The sequence below is a fragment of the Oreochromis aureus genome, linkage group 16 (genome assembly GCF_013358895.1).
Source record: "Oreochromis aureus strain Israel breed Guangdong linkage group 16, ZZ_aureus, whole genome shotgun sequence".
Classification (NCBI taxonomy): domain Eukaryota; kingdom Metazoa; phylum Chordata; class Actinopteri; order Cichliformes; family Cichlidae; genus Oreochromis; species Oreochromis aureus.
Window position 1 is genome coordinate 9,718,372 of NC_052957.1, and position 18,238 is coordinate 9,736,609.

The 18,238-nt window shown below is 42.5% G+C and overlaps 1 protein-coding gene across 1 annotated transcript in view; it reads left to right on the top strand.

The window, feature by feature from the left end:
- Positions 1–18,238, top strand: part of gli2a (GLI family zinc finger 2a) — an 83,073-nt gene that overhangs the window by 55,157 nt on the left and 9,678 nt on the right. Inside the window, exons 5-9 of the mRNA XM_031732991.2 lie at positions 3,177–3,374; positions 12,589–12,790; positions 13,507–13,702; positions 15,977–16,087; positions 16,398–16,538. Of these exons, the coding sequence (XP_031588851.2) occupies positions 3,177–3,374; positions 12,589–12,790; positions 13,507–13,702; positions 15,977–16,087; positions 16,398–16,538 (848 nt within the window). The remainder of the gene's footprint in view (positions 1–3,176; positions 3,375–12,588; positions 12,791–13,506; positions 13,703–15,976; positions 16,088–16,397; positions 16,539–18,238) is intronic.

The following is an 18,238-nucleotide window of genomic DNA, read 5'->3' on the forward strand; positions in this document are numbered from 1 at the left end:
CTTTGCAACAATAAATATCACCACAATAATAACTTCATTATCCCATGGATGAACTGCACCTCCACTATCTTGCACTGCATCTTGTTGACTTTGTTTTGATCTGCAGCCTTAGGGAGCTACAAGGGGAGCAGCGTCAGCCACCTTGTGCAGGTTCTGGTTAAAGTGGACCTCCAATTTTTAGTCTCCAGGGCAGAAAAAGGACTACGAGTACAAGAGATTCGTTTGAAAGTCTCCAGTCACTCTTCTATGTAAATTCATCCTCTTAGAGTGCAAGCTATAATTCTGGCAACTTAAATCAGAAGCTCATAACAATTTTTTTGCACCTTTATAACATTTATCTCTAAAATCTGCTCAAGTAAAATAAGATGAGACTACCTTCTGTTGGATTACAGTCACCACCATGCATCTGCAAGATTTAAACACTCAGCCTCAGTCTTCTTTGCTGTATGTAATGACCACAGACTGAAGAGTAAACTGGAAACTCGGCCTTAAGGAGGTGAGACAAGAGTTGAGCGGGTTTAGAATTTATGTATCCTGTGAACTATAAACCAAGTGTTTCTGCTCGGCTGCAGTTTACACAGCTGATTATTTCACCAGCAGTGATAATTAGTCTTACACCTTATACACTCCCCTACATAAGTCCTGACCCACACCTTTCATCAAGCATGCTCTGGTGTTTCTGCATGTGTGCGCATGCTGGTGATTTGTGGTTGTATCAGGCACATGCTTTGCGGTGCCCGCTCGTTTGTATGTGTGTTCGGAAAGGGGGGGACCGTGGAAAATTAGCACAGACACAAACGCTCTGCGCGCCTGAACTATTGAGTTCACACAGTGACAGAGCCATCCTCGACAACCGATTGGAGAGGAGAGGAGCCCAAGGCCTGCACCGAGCTCCAATAAATCACAGAGCACACGCTGCTGGCAAAGCAAAGCCTCCCCACCTTTCAGGAGAAGCAATGCGGAAGAGATGCTGTCACTGATAAACAGGCGGGGAAGTATGGCACCAAATGGAGGGCACTCTGCAGCTCAGCAGAACATAAATAAAGCCTGTGGAAGCATGGAGCTCAGTGGAGCATGTGTAAACTCCAGATACAGTTACCTAGGTGTAATGCATGTGTTAAAGACTGTTTGTAAAACTGCTTTTGGTGTGATACAAAGTCTGTGCTCATAATGCCAAACGCAAATGTAATTACTATCAGGTAGTTGCATTGATATGTATCTCTGACATTTCTACAGTATGTGTGGAGAGGTAAAAGGAAGGACGTCCTAACGTCTGACTACATGTAAAAAAGCCTCAGCCGTGTTAGCAGCATTCCTCTAGTGTTGGTTGGTCTCCAGAGAATAAAACAAACTGCCTGTAGACATCCATGGATGTTTGCTCAGCACTGTACTGGAAGACGTTTGCTTTTCACCAGAATATTTCTGAATACCTGTTGGATATATAGATGGGAAACATGGCAGCTATGTGACAATCACTCGCTGAGCTTTGGAGCAGTCTCCAAAATGACTTTCTACCTTTGACACCGCCTTGAAGTCTGGTTTATTGTAGGGTTTTTACTTGACAATACTGGATTGAACTGGTTCTGTGCAGGGACTTTATGATGCCTTTAAAAGTTACCAGAATAAATGATTCATTTGTTTAGTTCAGCTTATAGTAGTTTGAGTGGTAGCTTTAGGGTTTATTTGTGTATTAATGCATTCTCTATTATTATTTTCTGTATTATTTGTCAAAAGAAATATATGAGTTTGCAGCAGCAAAATTAAAAAATATAAGCAAAGAAGAAATTTATTCATGTAGCACTTTCAGAAAGCTTTCTTAGCACTTTCAACAACAACACAAACAGGTGATTCACACTCATGCAGACACTCAATAAAATCCTCTCACGCTGGTCTGTTGACAAAGACTAAAACTAAGGAGAACACAGCAGCATTACAGTTCTTTGTTTTCTACTTTTTCACTTAACTAAAATACCTTTGAACAGTGAATTCTATTTTTTAGTTTAAATTCAGTTTTTAGAATAACCTCGAATGTGACCTCTGTCCGTGCTGAAGCTGGAGTCTGCACGGGGAGAACGAAGCTGAGTTTGGAAAACATTTCAACTTTTGACCAGCGTAACTTTCTGTCTTCTTTCTCTGGGGCCGCGGAGCGTAGCCGCTACCCCTCATCCCTCTGTGTTCATATGTGAGGTCACACACATACACCCAGACACAAAATGCTTCTCTGCGGCGGTGGTAACGTGAGCTGGCAGCCGTGGAGAAACCAGGAGTATGCCTGCAGCAGCACAAACATGCTGCCTGTGCGCTGTTACCACAGCTATGGCCTAATAGTTTCTGATGGATCCACAGTTTTGCTTTATGCGTCTGTGCGTGGAGAGGGTACAACCCCTGCTTCCCCCGTGTTTCCACCAGTGTGCATATTAATCCACTTTCAGCCCACACCCCTGTCTCCTCCAAATACCCACACCCACTGGAGGAATAGGGAGGGGGCAGGAAAAAGTAAAAGCAATCTGTCGCTCACTCTTATAGTTTATGACATTTTTAAACGTTGCTTTACTGGATGCAGGTGTTAACACTTTTTACGTCAATATTACTTTTGCTCATGCAGCGTTTAAGGCTTCCTCAGCATTGCAAGGGTCCGTGAGCACCTGCACTCTGTGTATGACTTCAGTCTGTGAGACACAAGAGGTGCAGGAATGTGGTCCTCCCCCTTCCCCCATTTGCCCTGCTCCCCTTCTTCTTCTGCTTCCCTTTAGTCCCCAGAGATTCTTCCCCAAACCCTTCAAGCCTCAAAGACATCAGACTTGTTTCATCAAAAAAAAAAAAAAAATGAAAGCCTCATGCCCCGGGGCGAACACGCAGGGACGAATCTTGAGTCTGTGAAGCAGGGCACTCGATTCCTCTGCTGTTCTCCTGTTTGTTTTTGTCATTCTGTCGAGGGATATGTCAAACGCTGTCTGTGAACATATCACTTCATTACAGGAAATCCATTTTGCTCAGCCCTTCTGACTTGTCAGAATTACTTTAGCATCACTTCACAGGGTTACGACGACCTCTGCGCTGAGGGATGAGCGGGAATTCTAACAATTTCTCTTGCTGGTTGCGAGTATTTGCTTTGATCTTTATTTCCAGAAAAAGAAGCTGATCTATTCTCCGTTCGTTTCTCTTCTCTGCCACAGTAACCCACGAACACTTGAAGGACCGCGCCCTATTCAGTCTCCCACCACCGCCTCCAGGAGCCAACCCTGCAGAGTACTACCTGATGGCCAGCGCCAGCCAGAGAAGCCCCTACGGTGACCTGCTGATGCAGAGTGGTGCGGCGGCAGCAGCTGCAGCGGCCGCAGCTCACCTTCCAGATTACATCAGCCCTGTGGATGGTGAGGAGAGGAATGCTGACTGTACTGACACTTTTACTGTACCCATCAATGTATGCATCAATAGTTTAGCTGAGAAAGAATACTCTGAGTTTAAGAAAGGGTCATTTTAAGGAAGCTAAATGGTATGTTCGAAAATTATAATATTTAATTTCAAGTTTCCATAGTGGAAAAAAGTGCTAGAGGTAAATGTGGGATGCCTAAAAAGTAAACATGGGGTAAAAAAGAAACCAAACTCTGTAAACCAGCAAATAACACAAAGGAGTAGAATCAACAGACACAGGAAGCCACGTGAGGAAATAACCCTCAAAATAAAACAGGAAGAACTGAAAAGATGAGCAAATAACAACCTACAAAGATAGGGAGAGGGAGGGGAAACACAAAGTCCCAGTCCCAAGTTGACACATACTGACACATGATCAGAGCTTATTGTCATATATGTACTACTCTAAGGCCATTGTCTAGCATGCAGGGCTGTCATAAATGGACATGATGAGGAAATGAAAGGATGCATGCAAGAATAGGTATAACTGTAACTCAGGAAATGTTGGAGAAGCTTATTATAGATGGCACTAGACTTTTAACAAATTTTACATAAATGTGTATTTTATATCAAACCAGGGTTTCTTTTAATTGTAACTACGTCATTTTAGTGCCTAAACTGCTTAATTTAGTGTGTTGACCTAATCAGACATCAGTGGAAAAAGGCAAAGACAAAAGTAAGCATGTTCAGGACTGGACTTTTGGAGCTCACATTGGAAAGTGACACCATGGCGGTAGCATGGAAAAATAAAAACAAAAAAACACAGAAGAGAAGAAAAAACCATGATTCCAACTGTGAGGTCAAATTTCAACAGCAATTCATCAAATTATTGTCCAGATTTTATCTAACAGAATATTTAGGTTCACTGGGAGATTCTGACATGAAAATCAGTCACTGGAGAAGATGGATCGTTCTGTTTGGTTCAGCTGAAAATTAGCCTGCAGACTTTTATTTCATAATTAGCCATTTTTGAAAACCTCAAACCAAATCAAAACCAGAACCTGTGGAAGCTCTCGGCGCTTCCAGCATGATATGTCAAAATATTATCAACCATCCTGTTGATACGGAAACCCAAGCTTGTCTTTTATCACCACTTTAACACTAAGAGCCAAATTTAACAGCCACGTTGTCCTTTGTTCTCAGCACCAGGCATGTTGATACCGTCCTCTTGTCCTTCCTCTTGAGGCTTTTTCATGGCAGGGCTTTCAACATCAAAGCTAGTGGTTTTTAGACTTACACGTATGGGGGCCGAGGCTAGTTGAGGGTGTGTAAACACTGAAAGCCCAGAGGCCAGGATCTCATAAAACCACATTACCTTAAAGTCTCTAATTCTGATTGTGTTTCAGGTGTGTTTGTGATGTCGTTATGAGTAACAGCTGACAAAAAAGAAAAACGTCCAGGGTAGCCAATAAAGAGGCAGCATGGAGGTATACCTTCATCTCTGCTCTGTATCAGGCAGGGCTCAATCCTGCACATACTGCTATGCAATAGCATGGAGGTTATTGCTGACACACACACTCACACTCTGTGGCAGGCAGAAATTTAACCGCCAGGCTAATGCTCACAAACTCGTACACGTGTTTGCACACAAACTCACAGAGGCCAGCCTGTTCTTTGATGCCAGCCAGAACCTCGGCCCTCTATCAAAGTGACAGTCAGGCACCAGAACAGACGTTTGACTTCAGCAGGGAAACGCTTCCAAGAAACCTTCAGCCCTCATGAATGAGAAAGGGAAAGCTCACAGAGAGGAAAGTCGGCCTTTTCGATGCCTGATAATCAAACACCCTGCTTGGCACTGACCCCCTTCATGAGCCCTCATTCTTTCTTTCATCCCATCCAACCACCCACCCAGAAAAAAAGAAAAAAACCTGCTGCAGTGTCGTGCTTCCAGAAGACACTAAAGCTGCCGTCCTCACACACAGGTAGGAAAACTCAGCAGAGAGGAGAAAATCAGGTACACGATGGCTTGAACATTAATCTTTTAAATTACCTCAATCACTTAGTCAAACAGAGCTGAGCTGAGCTGCAGGCTGAGGCGGGGTTTCAGAAACTGTAGACCACCGCTTTCTCCCGCCCTCCTCCTCCTTCCTCTTCCTTCTCCCACCACCTCAGTGACCGACGCTGTGCTGCCATGCCCACACTTGTTTGGGTGGTTGTTTACTCGTGTAGCCACAGCCCCCACCCCAACACCCCCACCGCCTGCTTCACTGCAACGTCCACACTAGCTACCAGCTTTTATTTAGTGTTCTACCATCCTCGGAGTGATGTGGTCAGGTTTGGGTCACTCTGCCAGTCTCGAGGCACAGGGACCACATTGACCGAGGCGGCCAACTAATGGTCATTGCGGGCAGCCTCAGCCTGAATCAATAGCCTTATTTACTGCTAGAACATGGGAGGAGGAGGAGGATGTGGCAAATATCTGCTTCATCCCTTGCCGTTAGTTTTGGAAGGCAGCACAGATAAAATCCATATTAAAAATCAATTTATGCACTAATATTCAGCAGACCCACCGCAAAAACTGGGAGCACTCAGTGACCCTATAGTTTGGCTCGTCCAGCCCATGTTTTCCCTCTGGATAAGTGAACAGCAAGGCTCAGAGTAGAGCCCCAAACACTGGGTGCTGCTGTGAAAAGGGTGCTGCTGGAAAAGTTGTGAGCACACAGGATTTCTGACAGGACTGCAGGTCTTGCTGGTCCACTTAAGAATTTTTAGGATTTACTGTTGGGTATACCTCAGATGAGAAACTTAAACACACCAATTTCTCCCCGATGAGGATGACAGCATTTGAAAGACACTGCTGTGGCGCTGACTGAAGTGGCACAGACTGTTAAAAACACAAACCTAACCAGTAAAATGATTGCATTTTTTCCACTGTGTTAAGACTCTCCCTTCCCTCAGGACTGCCATATGACAGGGTGATGGACAGGTCTCCTAAGCAAACAGTGTTAGCAGTGGCCATGAAGGCCTCGCTGCAACGCTTAACTGCTTCTGTAAGTTAGTATCGGTGCTTGTGGTATGTTTTTCACACATCAATCACTGTCGTTATCTGGTGAGAAATCGTCTGGGCTGAAATAACAAAAGTACATTCAAGTCCAAAGACGCATCCATGAAAAATGTGCATTTTTGGCAGCTTGTTTAATTTAGCATTGTTTCCTAGAGTTTCTTTAATTAAAATAGCTTGGCTGGTTTAGAGCAGCGGTCCCCAACCCCCGGGCCTCGGACCGGTACCGGTCCGTGAGTCGTTTGGTACTGGGCCGCGAGAGTTGAGGCTCAGGTGTGAAATGTATGGTTTTCAGGGTTTTTATCGGTTTTCAACGTTATTTTGTTATCGTTTTTATCGTTAACTCGGTTTTCCTGGGTCTTTTCACGTGTGTTATGAATAAATCTTCTTTTTTTTGGTACCGGCACTAGTTTTATTTTGTTGTATTCATCCGCGACACCTCATTGCCGGTCCGTGAAAATATTGTCGGGCATAAACCGGTCCGTGGCGCAAAAAAGGTTGGGGACCGCTGGTTTAGAGTTAAAGAAAAGTTTCTTCAGTTGCTTCTTTAAGTGACAGCTAATCCCACGACTAAGCTACTTTCAGAAGATTTTTACACCAGCTCAGAAACCAAAAAGGAAAAAAATGAATAAATCAGAAAACCTTTTTATTGTTACGCTGAGCTACACCTGCCAAACTAAAGATGTGTGCAGCTAACTGTCACATCCCATCAGCTGTATGACCTATGTGAGTCAACATAACTGGAAAACTCAGTTAATTGTGGTGATTCTCTCGTTCTCATTCTTTCTTGTTATATTAAGTGTAATATTTGTAAGTGCATAACAGTAATATACAGTTTTATCAGATTCTGCAACAACTATTTCCCTTCTCCTGTTTGTATCTGCTCCACTCATGTGTGGAGGTGCACTTGCAGTGAGGCTGAGACCTGGGAAAGGAGAAACTAATATGAATATGAACTAATGTGTAACAGCAGGAAAGTAAAGGAGACCAGGAGGACATTAAAATAAAAATAGTTGTACATTTAGCATTTTTTAAAAAAAAAAAAATTTTAAATCTCTATATTGTTTTCGCTGAATTCCTTTGTTTACTATGAATCTGTACAGATGCATCTAGTTGTAAATGAGGCCTAAGCTTGAATGATTTTTCAGGTTTAGGTGATACTGGGTATATGAATATTATTTTAAATGCCCTTTGCGTATTTTCAGGGTTTGATAATGGTAAAAATAAATAAATAAATAACAATAATAATAACAACTTAGATGTGTATAACACCTTTCAATAAACCTAAAGACAGTTACAAATAAATATACCAAAAAATAAATGCTAATAAATAGGGCAGGGCAATATGGCCAAAAATATTTATCACGATATATATTTGAACATTTGCGATAACGATATAACTGATTATATAATTGATGTGAGACAAAATACTTTATTAGTGCAAAAAAAACCCCATCAATTTATTTTCACTTAAACAAGCAGCTGTTGCTGAATTCTCTCGCAGCTGCTCTGTTCCCATGTTCTACTGCATGACTTGATAGCATTGAGTTTAAAATCCGCTTCATACGCATGTCTCTTAACAGGTGCCACTTTGGGGTCCTTATACACACACAATGCGGTAATATTATGTTGAAGCACAGTACGTATCACTCCGCGAGGCTCCTGACTACGGTAGCCGTAATGCTCCGACAATCCATCAAGCGGTGCGGCTTCATAGCTTACCAAAGTCGTACTAAAACATTTTTTCGCAAATTTTTGAGCGCTGTGTACCACATAAAATCGGTTCAAGGTCAGTAAGCACAACCAGAATTCATACATAAGGCACACTGGATTATAAGGTGCCTTAGCGTCCGAAAAATACAGTAATAATGATGGCCCGCTTGCATGTTCTACAAAAAAACTTGTGCTTTGGTGCCTATCTGACGGACAAAAAGCAAACCAGTTCCACATCACTGAAGTTGCACCATTTTTACAAACCAATTCTGGTTCATCTGTTTCATTTTTACGATCCGCTTTTGCCCTTCTCATTCTCCGTCGCCACCATGTCCGTATGAAAACAAAGGCACTGCGCATGCACAACATTCTATCGCGATATTTCATTTTCTTATCATTGCCTAACATTCAACCGGTATTACCGTAAATGGTATAATATGGCCCAGCCCTACTAATAAATAAATAAATATACAAAATAATAAATATATTAAAATTACAAAAGATAAAATAGGGCCCATAAAACCAGTTGATCTTAGCCTCTTTAGCCCAGTAGAATTAAGACTAAGGAAAGTGAAGTTAGTTAGTGAACAGACTTTAAAGTGTTATTAGCATTGGTACACCGCCACTGCTATAGATGCAAATAAAGTCACATTATGGTATCACATTGGGAGGCTTTCAGAAGGCTGTTTGTATATGAATGCACAGGTATGTGAGGGGTGGGTGGGCAGAGAAATATCAGAGTAGTTTGCGGGAAAACCTTGAAGCTCCCATGACAAAAGCAGCAGCCAAAGTAAATGTCTGCCATCCTGAGGAAAAAGATTTCAGTGTTGATGTAGCGGGGTGGGGGGTGGGGGCCATAGATTTGTGTACCGATGTGGTGGTGAGGGGAGAAGGAGTTGAGAAGGGGGGGTCCCCTCAGACTGCTTACACAAACACTTAACTATATGTTAGTTCATGAGCACATGGGTTGGAAGTGTGTGCATAAACACGATGGCAAACACAACGCTGGCTTTGGGCTGGACACCGGGGGCTCGTAGAGGATACAGCGCGAACCCTCTCGCTAATAAAATTCACAGTGTTCGTATTAGTGCGATTTAACAGGAGAAATAAACAGTCCCCGTCTCAGGTTGGACTGGGGAGTGGATGGAGATGAGGAGGCCTTGGGGCTGACTGGCAAAATCTTAGCTTTGGTGTCATGGTGGTGAGGGTGGTGTGGTTATACCTCTATTCAAGGTCAAGGTGGGTAAGCTCAAGATTATCTGCTGGGATCAAATAGTCTTTAAAAGCACTTGTCAAAGCACAGAAACATTATTAGAAACTCTTATTTGGAAAAACTAGCATGCTTTGGTTTGCAGATTTGTGTTACTTTTGTATCTAGATGTTACTGTTTAAAAAAGTTAAGCCACTCTGCACTGAACATATTTTATTTTATCATTAAAATCCAAGTTTTTACATTGATCTATTTTCCCCCATTTTTCCTAGAAACAAATATTTACTTGATATTTTCCCCTTGTATATGTGAATAGATCTTTGCTCTACTTCCAGATTCGTATGATGGTGCTCACTGTCCAAAGCTGAATATCTGCAGCATACTATGCAAACTAAAATTCCTTAAGAATTGTTTGAGAGAAGATAAATGTTATTTCTTAATGAAAATCTTTGACCCACAGAGTTAGTTGCAGTAAAACACAGTGAAGTATGCATGTTCTTGGCTTGGCTTTGCTGTCCTGTACTCAAAACAGATGCTAACCCTTTTTTCCGAAAGCAGAGACAGTTTGTTCACACGTTCAAGGATGTTAGAAGGTTTGCATTTCTTACTACGTGTTTGAGGATTTATTGGCACTGAGCTGAATTTCTTGGCAGTCTTTGTGGGTCCAACTCAGCTGCAATCCGCACCACTCCTCGTTCTGCTGTTGGCTAACTCTGCATTAGCTTAACTGTCTCCATGAACTTATCAAGAGGCCAGTGGATTCTCAGAGAACTGTTTTCACTCACATATTGGCCATGAATACAAATATTTTTCACACAGTGCTGTTTTGTTATCAGTGTTACACGAGGAAAAGCTGCAGACCAGTTCTTTGCAGTGCTGCAAAGTGACCCTCCATTGGCTCCGACTGCAGCGACACCGAGTGCTAGCAACTTCTGGAGATCAGCACAGCCCTCCAATTAGAGCATTTTCATTTTCCACAAAACCATTTCGGCACAAGCAAATGCTTAAAATAATCACGCACACTCCTCACTCGGGTTCTTTTTTAATATTCCTTTTCTTTACTGTATCAGTGTGTGCCTGTAATTATGCCTCTATATAAATCCAGATCCCACAATTACAACCAGCCCGGGATTCAGGCCCACAAAGCACCGATGCACATGCAGACACTCGCATATATGTACGCACAAACACACTCACACACGTTACCACACACTGCTGCGTCGCCACGGCCTGCGCAACATCTGTTTTCTCACTCCCTGCCGGAACCTGCTCACCCTTTCAGTCATAACCACCACCTATAAAACGCTCCTTTACCAAGTGGTGAGAGTTTCAGAGTGAATGAAAGTTGTTCCAGGTAAAATTAGGAAAGATCACTGAGCTAAAACAAGAGCTTGCTGACCGAACATTGTCGAAAATTTGTTGCTGGAGGCACTGAGAATTCTTTTGAGCTGAATTAGATGTACAGATTGAAGACAACGGTTTAAAGATGGGGGTAGAGGGCGGCACTGTGGGCGCCGTGCCCAGAAGGGTGAGGCAGGCGCCAGCCTACCAGGGCACCAGGCTGTGAGGCCTGTTTCCTGCTTTATAAAGGGGAATATTAATACATGTATCTCCCATTAAATCTGTTGGCAAGGGTGCACCTTAAAAAAAATAGTCCCCGTTCATGATCCCAGTTTTGCTTCAATCCTCCCGCCTCCCTCCTTTGCTCCACTCCCACCCCACTGTGTGGCTGAGAGATGATGACATGTTTATTTATTAACCCTACGGAGTCGCATTCCTGAGCAGCGTTTGTTGTTTTTGCCAACTCTTTGATACATGTCTATATCATCTCCACCAGCCTTTTTTCTCCTTTTCCAGGCCCCCAACTTCTGTTGTCTGCCATCTGAAGCTCCCGGGAGCCTTTTAACTGAGTGCATATGCCTCTGCTTTACGACTCGCCACCTCCAAACATAATAGCTTTGGAAGTAAGCCCCTTCTTTATGGCTGCAGGTCTGGTGCGGTGATTATGGCGGTGCCTGGGTTAATTTGGCTGGAGGGGTTGTGAGCTGTACCAGCAAAGAGTCGTGATTGGCAACATATTGGCAGCAGTGTAGCTGACATGCAGGAAATGTGTGTGTGTGTTAGGTCACTATGCACGTGCTTAGGTGAGCCGTGATGGGTCTATTATGAGTTTCCAGCCTCTCACACCTCTGATAATGCCTGTTGTAAGTTGTAATTGAACACACCCAACTCAGCTCTCCGTCCCCTCACACTGGGACCAGCACCTGTTGGTCCCCACCAGTGATATGTCTCCGCCTTATGTGGGAGTGGGAGTTGCATGCCTCAGAAATGTAAAAGAAATAAATACACATCAGTATGTGTGGAAAAACAAATTGCCTTCTTTAAGTTCATGGGAAAGTAGTGAACCCCGTCATTTTCTTGTGGTCTTTTTGACAAGAATGAGAAAACAGCGCAAGAAACAGGTCTAGCAGGAGGCCATGAACTCTACCTTTGTGAGTCAGCCTTGTTCTTTTTTAATGGGATTCTGAAATCAATTTGTTCAAATTGCCTCTATTTAACTTGCCCGAGTACAGCGGCTGAAAGAGATTCCTATCAGAGTAATTACTGAGAATGATTAGGCCCCGATTCATTATGCATAAGAGGATGCGAATGTTAAATAGGGGAGCTGTGTGTGAGAGAGATGCAGGAGATAGGGTTTAGCTTAGCATGGCTGTGACCTCCACTAGAACGCCCGCGGCTCAGCATTTCCTCGAACATGGTCCAGGATAACTGCTGGTTTCTATTGAGGCTGCGCATAGTTTTTACACAAGGAATTTACACATTAAAGGCACTCAACATGAAATCCCAAAAACTGTTGTTATTAATGACACCTGCACCCATTTAGCCCAGATAGGCATACATGAAGCCATAGACCATCAATCAAAGATAGGGGTTTGGAGCTAGAAGTAAACAAATTGGGACAATATGGGTGGAGTTTTAGATACCGCTAGGAAGCTTGGGTGCATTCAGTGTTCTGTAACATTTATTTTTCCTGCAAAGCCTGAAATTTTTTACATTTGAGTGTATGTGGATCCGGTCACTTTAGGAACCAGTATATATTAGGGGAATGACAGTTTTGTCATTTCCTCACAGTCTTCATTTTGCTGTCCATTTTGCAAGCAGTTAATTTATTGGTGGCAAAAAAAGTCAAATATCAAAAGGCAAAATTGGTGACATTTCTGCATTTGTGTTTCTTGTTGTCCGTCTCCAGTATCCCGTTTTTCCAGCCCAAGGTTGACACCCCGGCTCAGCAGGAAAAGGGCACTGTCCATCTCGCCACTGTCAGATGCTAGCATTGACCTGCAGACCATGATTCGTACCTCACCCAACTCCCTGGTGGCCTACATCAACAATTCACGCTCCAGTTCAGCCGCTAGCAGCTCCTATGGGCACCTTTCAGTCGGAGGAATCAGGTATAATTGCAGTTCTTACAAGAATACTGTATGAACATTTACTGGCATATTTATAGTTTCCAGCAACTGTAGTCTGCAGGCGTCTGTTGATTCAGATCTACCACAGTTATTAATTAGTCACACTTTTAAAAATCACCCTTCTTTTTCTTAAAATATCCATTATAATCAAGTTCCTTTTTGGGTGGCTAGTAAATGTATATATTTTCTATTCACAGCTATTAAAAACAAATGGAGGGAATTTATCGTATTCATACTGTTACAACAAACCAGTAGACATGCAGGGTGGCTTCAAGTTAAGCAGGGTTGCTTTGAAGAAAAGATGGCACATTGTTCTCCAAAAAATATTTAAAATACATCAGTGAGCATTTTACAACCATCACTTAAAGTGTAAGGTTGCACTGGAAGTAAAGGTGCAGTGTAAGTGGGGGTTTGTCCAGGATTTGGACTGAAACCACACAAAAAAACAATCCTGTAGTTGTTGACTTGGTCTTTATGAGGCATTTTAGACTTCAAACATTCAGAGTAAAATCGACTTTCCTGCAGTGCCAGGTTACACTACATGGTCCTTGCTTTAAAGGAGCATGCTAGCTTATCTATTTTCACTTGGTAGTGAGGGACAATGTGACCATGATTCCAGTTGCTTTAATGTTAGTAGACAAAAGTCTCCAGCCATGTTAGCCTTAAAATATCTTTTTTCCTCTCATCCCCTCACTCAGCCCGACATTCAGCTTCCCCCATCACATCAACCCCGTTGCCTACCAGCAGCTGTTGTCCCAGCAAAGGAGTCTCAACGCCTTTGGCCACACGCCTCCTCTCATTCAACAGTCGCCGTCTTCGTTCTCTGCTCGTCAACACCCCCTCACTGCATCACCTATGTCCTCCCACAACAGCACCAACTCTGAAGCAAACCAGGTAACATTCATGTCTATATATTTTAAAGTTATACCTCAGATTCCATTATATGGATATGTAAGCTTGGGATGAATACAGATTTTCTCTGATTACCAAATTTTCACTTTTTATGTCATGATTCTAATGTTTTGTGATCACTAAGTCACACAAACATTAATAGAATAAACAAAGTTTAAGTCTTAAGCAAAATCTTTATAACATTCACTGGACACTATCCCCTAGACAGTTGCCAGTCTTCCCAGGGAAGGGAAGTTCACCCTGAGCTCAGAATGTCCAATGCTCTGCAGCTACACCTCAGATTCTGCAGGCCTCAGTTGTTATGCTAATGTTCATGACAGTACAATTAGAAAAAGACTGAACAAATATGGCTTGTTTGGAATTTCTGGGCTGTACTTAGTTTTTACGCTGTTACTAATGCCACGGTCTCATTTTTCACATGTTGTTGTTCATCTAATGTTTTGTCTTTAAATAAATTTAAGACCTAATAAGGAGCAAATGATTATTTTTATTTTGTCCTGATACATAAAACATTGCAAAGAGTTTAAGTGTCTCTTGAATTTGACCGTAGATAAAGTTAAGAGAAATTGTAAAATAATGCTTTGAAAAGAATTCTTCAAATGTAAGAGCATGCACATTTTAATTACACGTGAAAATAAAATGTAAAAAAACAAACATAGCAACCATAACAAGTAAAATAAACCAAACACAAGTTGATATCTCTGCAACACGATACACAGACATCTTGGACATAATGTCCAAACTGCTGTTTCTTCACATTCTTTTGATATTTTTAGATAATTTTAGAAGCTATAAAACTCAAATAAATAATCCTAAAAAGAAGATAGTGAACCGAGACATAGATTTGAGGAGCTGGAACAAAGCCTAATTGCATGAGTTATTATATGAAGTATTTTTATAAATGATATCTCAGGTCAGAAAAATGTTTGAGGCTCCTTCCCAGTTCCATCTGTCTTACTTCCCACTGTCTCCTCTGCTCCACTTTATCAGCCCACTGTCAACACCGCAGCCCCTCGTAATGTAAACTTCCCACTTGGTGAATCACTCCATCTCACACTACACGCCACTGCCTCCAGCTCTGTTTCAGCACTGTGTCTGCTGGATCCAAGTGTGCTGGAGTGTACTGTATATTTGCACCTTTCTGCACACACTCACACACACAGCTTTATTTCTGTAGTGATCAGAACCATATTTCCCTCTTGGTTTCCAGCCAACTGAATGAATCATCGAGGCCCCTAGAACTGCACTGCAGTGTCTGGGTGGGATTAGAAGACCCCCCTCTCCATTGTTGGACCTCCTCCAACGAACCTCAATAAACACACACACACTCATATCTAACCTTTTTTTTTTTCTCCATTAGAGCTTTAACAGGCCTTCGTAGTCTTTGTCTTTTCAGAATCAGTCGGCAGATCAAAGCCCTCTCGTCGCCCCCGCATACACTCACATACTCCCCTAGCCCCGACCCTGCCTCCTCCCCCAATCTGTAGCGAGGGTAATAACTCCTCTTCTTTCATATTTCCTTGCGGCTTTGGCGATCATAAAGCAGTCTAAACTGTTTAGTCTCGGCGGCGGGTCCTAGTCTGACTTATGGACCGTGGTGCCTGGTGCAACCAGGACTCGTCACATCTCTTTGCAGCGGCACAGCGTAACTTTGTGACTCCCCTTCTCTGCTCCCTGTGGTGTGGAAAGCAGTAGAGTCTGGTGCTCAGCAGTTGGTTTAATTAAAAGGTGAGGGAGTGGGAGGATTAATAGTCCACAAATGAATGAATGGTTAGGGATGGTTTGTATTACGAGTAATGGACTGGTTGGCTGATAAATTATGAATGAGATATTTCCAGTGTCAAGGGATGGTTGAATATTTAAAGAGACAAACTCAAAATTTTAAAATCAAAAGCTTTAAAAACAAGGATTTGGGATTGGGTTTTTTGTTTTGGTTTGGTTTTTTAGGCCATGACTTCTGAAATGAAACATTGCTGCTGAGTTTATTTTATTTATTAATGTATTTTTGAGCCCCAAAAAGTAAGTTCCATTATAGTCAAGAGAAGGCAAACATCAAAATATCAAAAGCTTGATGTAAACTGGGCATTTAGATTGACAAGCAAAACTAGTGGCCCAAGGATAAACATGTAAATATAATTTCTGGGTGTACTGTCCCTTTAAGAACAATTATTCTAACAAATTTTCCTTTAATAAAAAGAAATGTGGGAAATGACAACCAGTTAAAAACACATGCCTCTGTCCCTTCATGTCTTTCAGAACGCCAGTGGAGATCCAGCAGTCAGCAGCACTGTCAACCCACTGACCACGAAGAGGTCAAAGGTGAAGACCGAAGCAGAGGGTCCACTGCCCATTTCACCTTCGTCTCAGGTGAGAAAATAGTAAGCTCCTTACACTGGGAGAGTGATGGACTTTAAAGTTAGGTTGCTAATTAGTCTCTAATTGATTATAAGTAATGAATAAAAATGCAGCTTTAATCTGTGACAAGAGGTGTGTTTTTTACAACTCTTCCTCTGTAATAAAGAAGTTGATAAGATTAGAGAAATGCAAAATAGTACAGAATGCTTCTTAATGACTAGTGAAAGCTGAAGTCTTGTTTTGTTTTGTTTTTTGGTTTTTTAACTCATTTAAATTGGATGGACGTATTTGACACCTGAAATATCGTACACTTTATCTCCAGGACCACGGTGGGGGGATCCTGGACCTGAGTGAAGATCTGGATAAAGATGAGTGCAAACAAGAGCCAGAGGCCATCTATGAAACCAACTGCCACTGGGATGGCTGCTCCAAAGAGTATGATACCCAGGACCAACTTGTTCATGTGAGTCTGTATGGCTTAGTTTTTGAGTTCTCAGCTGGATTTTTATGTTTGTTTGTTTGTTTGTTTTTAATGACAGCCAGCTAGCAGACAGAGGATATAACTCCAGCGATTCCCATAGGATTAGATTATATTGCAGTGGTGGACGGGGACGTGCAAGCTTTCTTAAATAGATTAATAAGTAATATTGACTTCGGGAACCGGCCCTGTAGCCTCAGTCAGTTGCACGTGCTGCAGATTCTGGACTGCTCATCCAGGAACAGATTTTAAAAGCAGAACAGGAACTCCAAAGATGGAGTTAGAGTCTGTCCCAATACGAGACATCACAGATCGACCTTGCTAGCAGTAATCAACTTTTTCAAAATAAAAGCATGGGGCTTGTCTATGAATTTAAAATATATTCTAAAACGGTTGAGAGTTGCAAAAAAAAAAAAAATACTTAGTTAACGTTGGGAAACACCAAAACTGCTAAACTAGAAATTCCCTTAAAAAAATACATACTACCCTCCTTCATGCCTGGTGGTTGTTAGGGTTCTATGTTGTGTTGATCATTATATTGTCAGTATCTGCTGTTTTGTTTGCAGTGACAGTGGAAAGATTACTGTTGTTGTGTAAAAACTTAAAAGTTCAGATTCCTCTTCTGCTCCTAATTAAATCCATGCTGATTGGGTCCACTCAGAAAGCTGAGTAGTGACCGGTCTCTTTCTGTTGGTTTGACACGCGTAATGTTAATGAGCCTGCTGGCTCTCGCCAAATTCAAGCCCAAGCCCTGCAGCTGTGCCCACCCCTCCACAAGCCCAGAGACCCCTAACCCCTAACCTCTTACTCCCAGCAACACCCCCAACCCTCGAAGCCCAGAGGGCCGGCCATAAATCCATCGTCATGCCAGCAACTCTGGGGTTATGCACCCTCGCTTTTTCCAGGCCAACTTCTCTTTCTGCTCTACACTTTCTGACTGGCAGTGAGTCACCTCTGAGTAGCAGTAGGAGGGTCATATGTGAAATCCATAGACCTACAGACCAATGGGAAGAGGTGGACAGGTTGCTATAAGCTGCTACAAGTCAGGACCAGAGTTACCTTTCAGAACTTTACAAACTCTGTGGACCAGTAGAGGACTGTGCTGATAAACAGTGCCAAAGCCTTTATGTTCCTGTTTTCTATAAAGTATAAAATACATGGGTGTGATCTCTAACACCGCCTCTCTGAGCACATCTGGGGTTTCACATGAGGTTCAAACATCATCAGCAAAAAGAGACCAAAACAAACACACACACACCACACACACACCTGTGGGTTTCTTGTGGTTTCTGTTTGACCAGAGTAATCCTGTTTCAAGAGCCTCCAAATTACGGATTCACAGTAGTGTGTAACCTGAAAATAGAGACCTCTGCGTGGGCCACACACTTTTTTCCATTCCTCCTCCTCTTCCTCCTTCCTCCCAGAATAGCCCTCAGTAGAATTGCTAACCACAGACCTTTTCTGCTGGTGAAGAAGTGGCCACATAAGTGGAGCATTGTAGGCTTGGATGTCCTCAGGAAATGAGGTGGTTCCTCTGGGTGTGTGGATATTTGAATGCGGTGGACGGGACAAGTGTTTTGAAATGTGTCTGTTCAGAGAAATCATGTTTGACTGCAGCAGGAGTCGTTTGACTAAATGTGTTGTAGCTGAGGACATTTTGCCTTGAACTGCTCTAGGCTGTATGC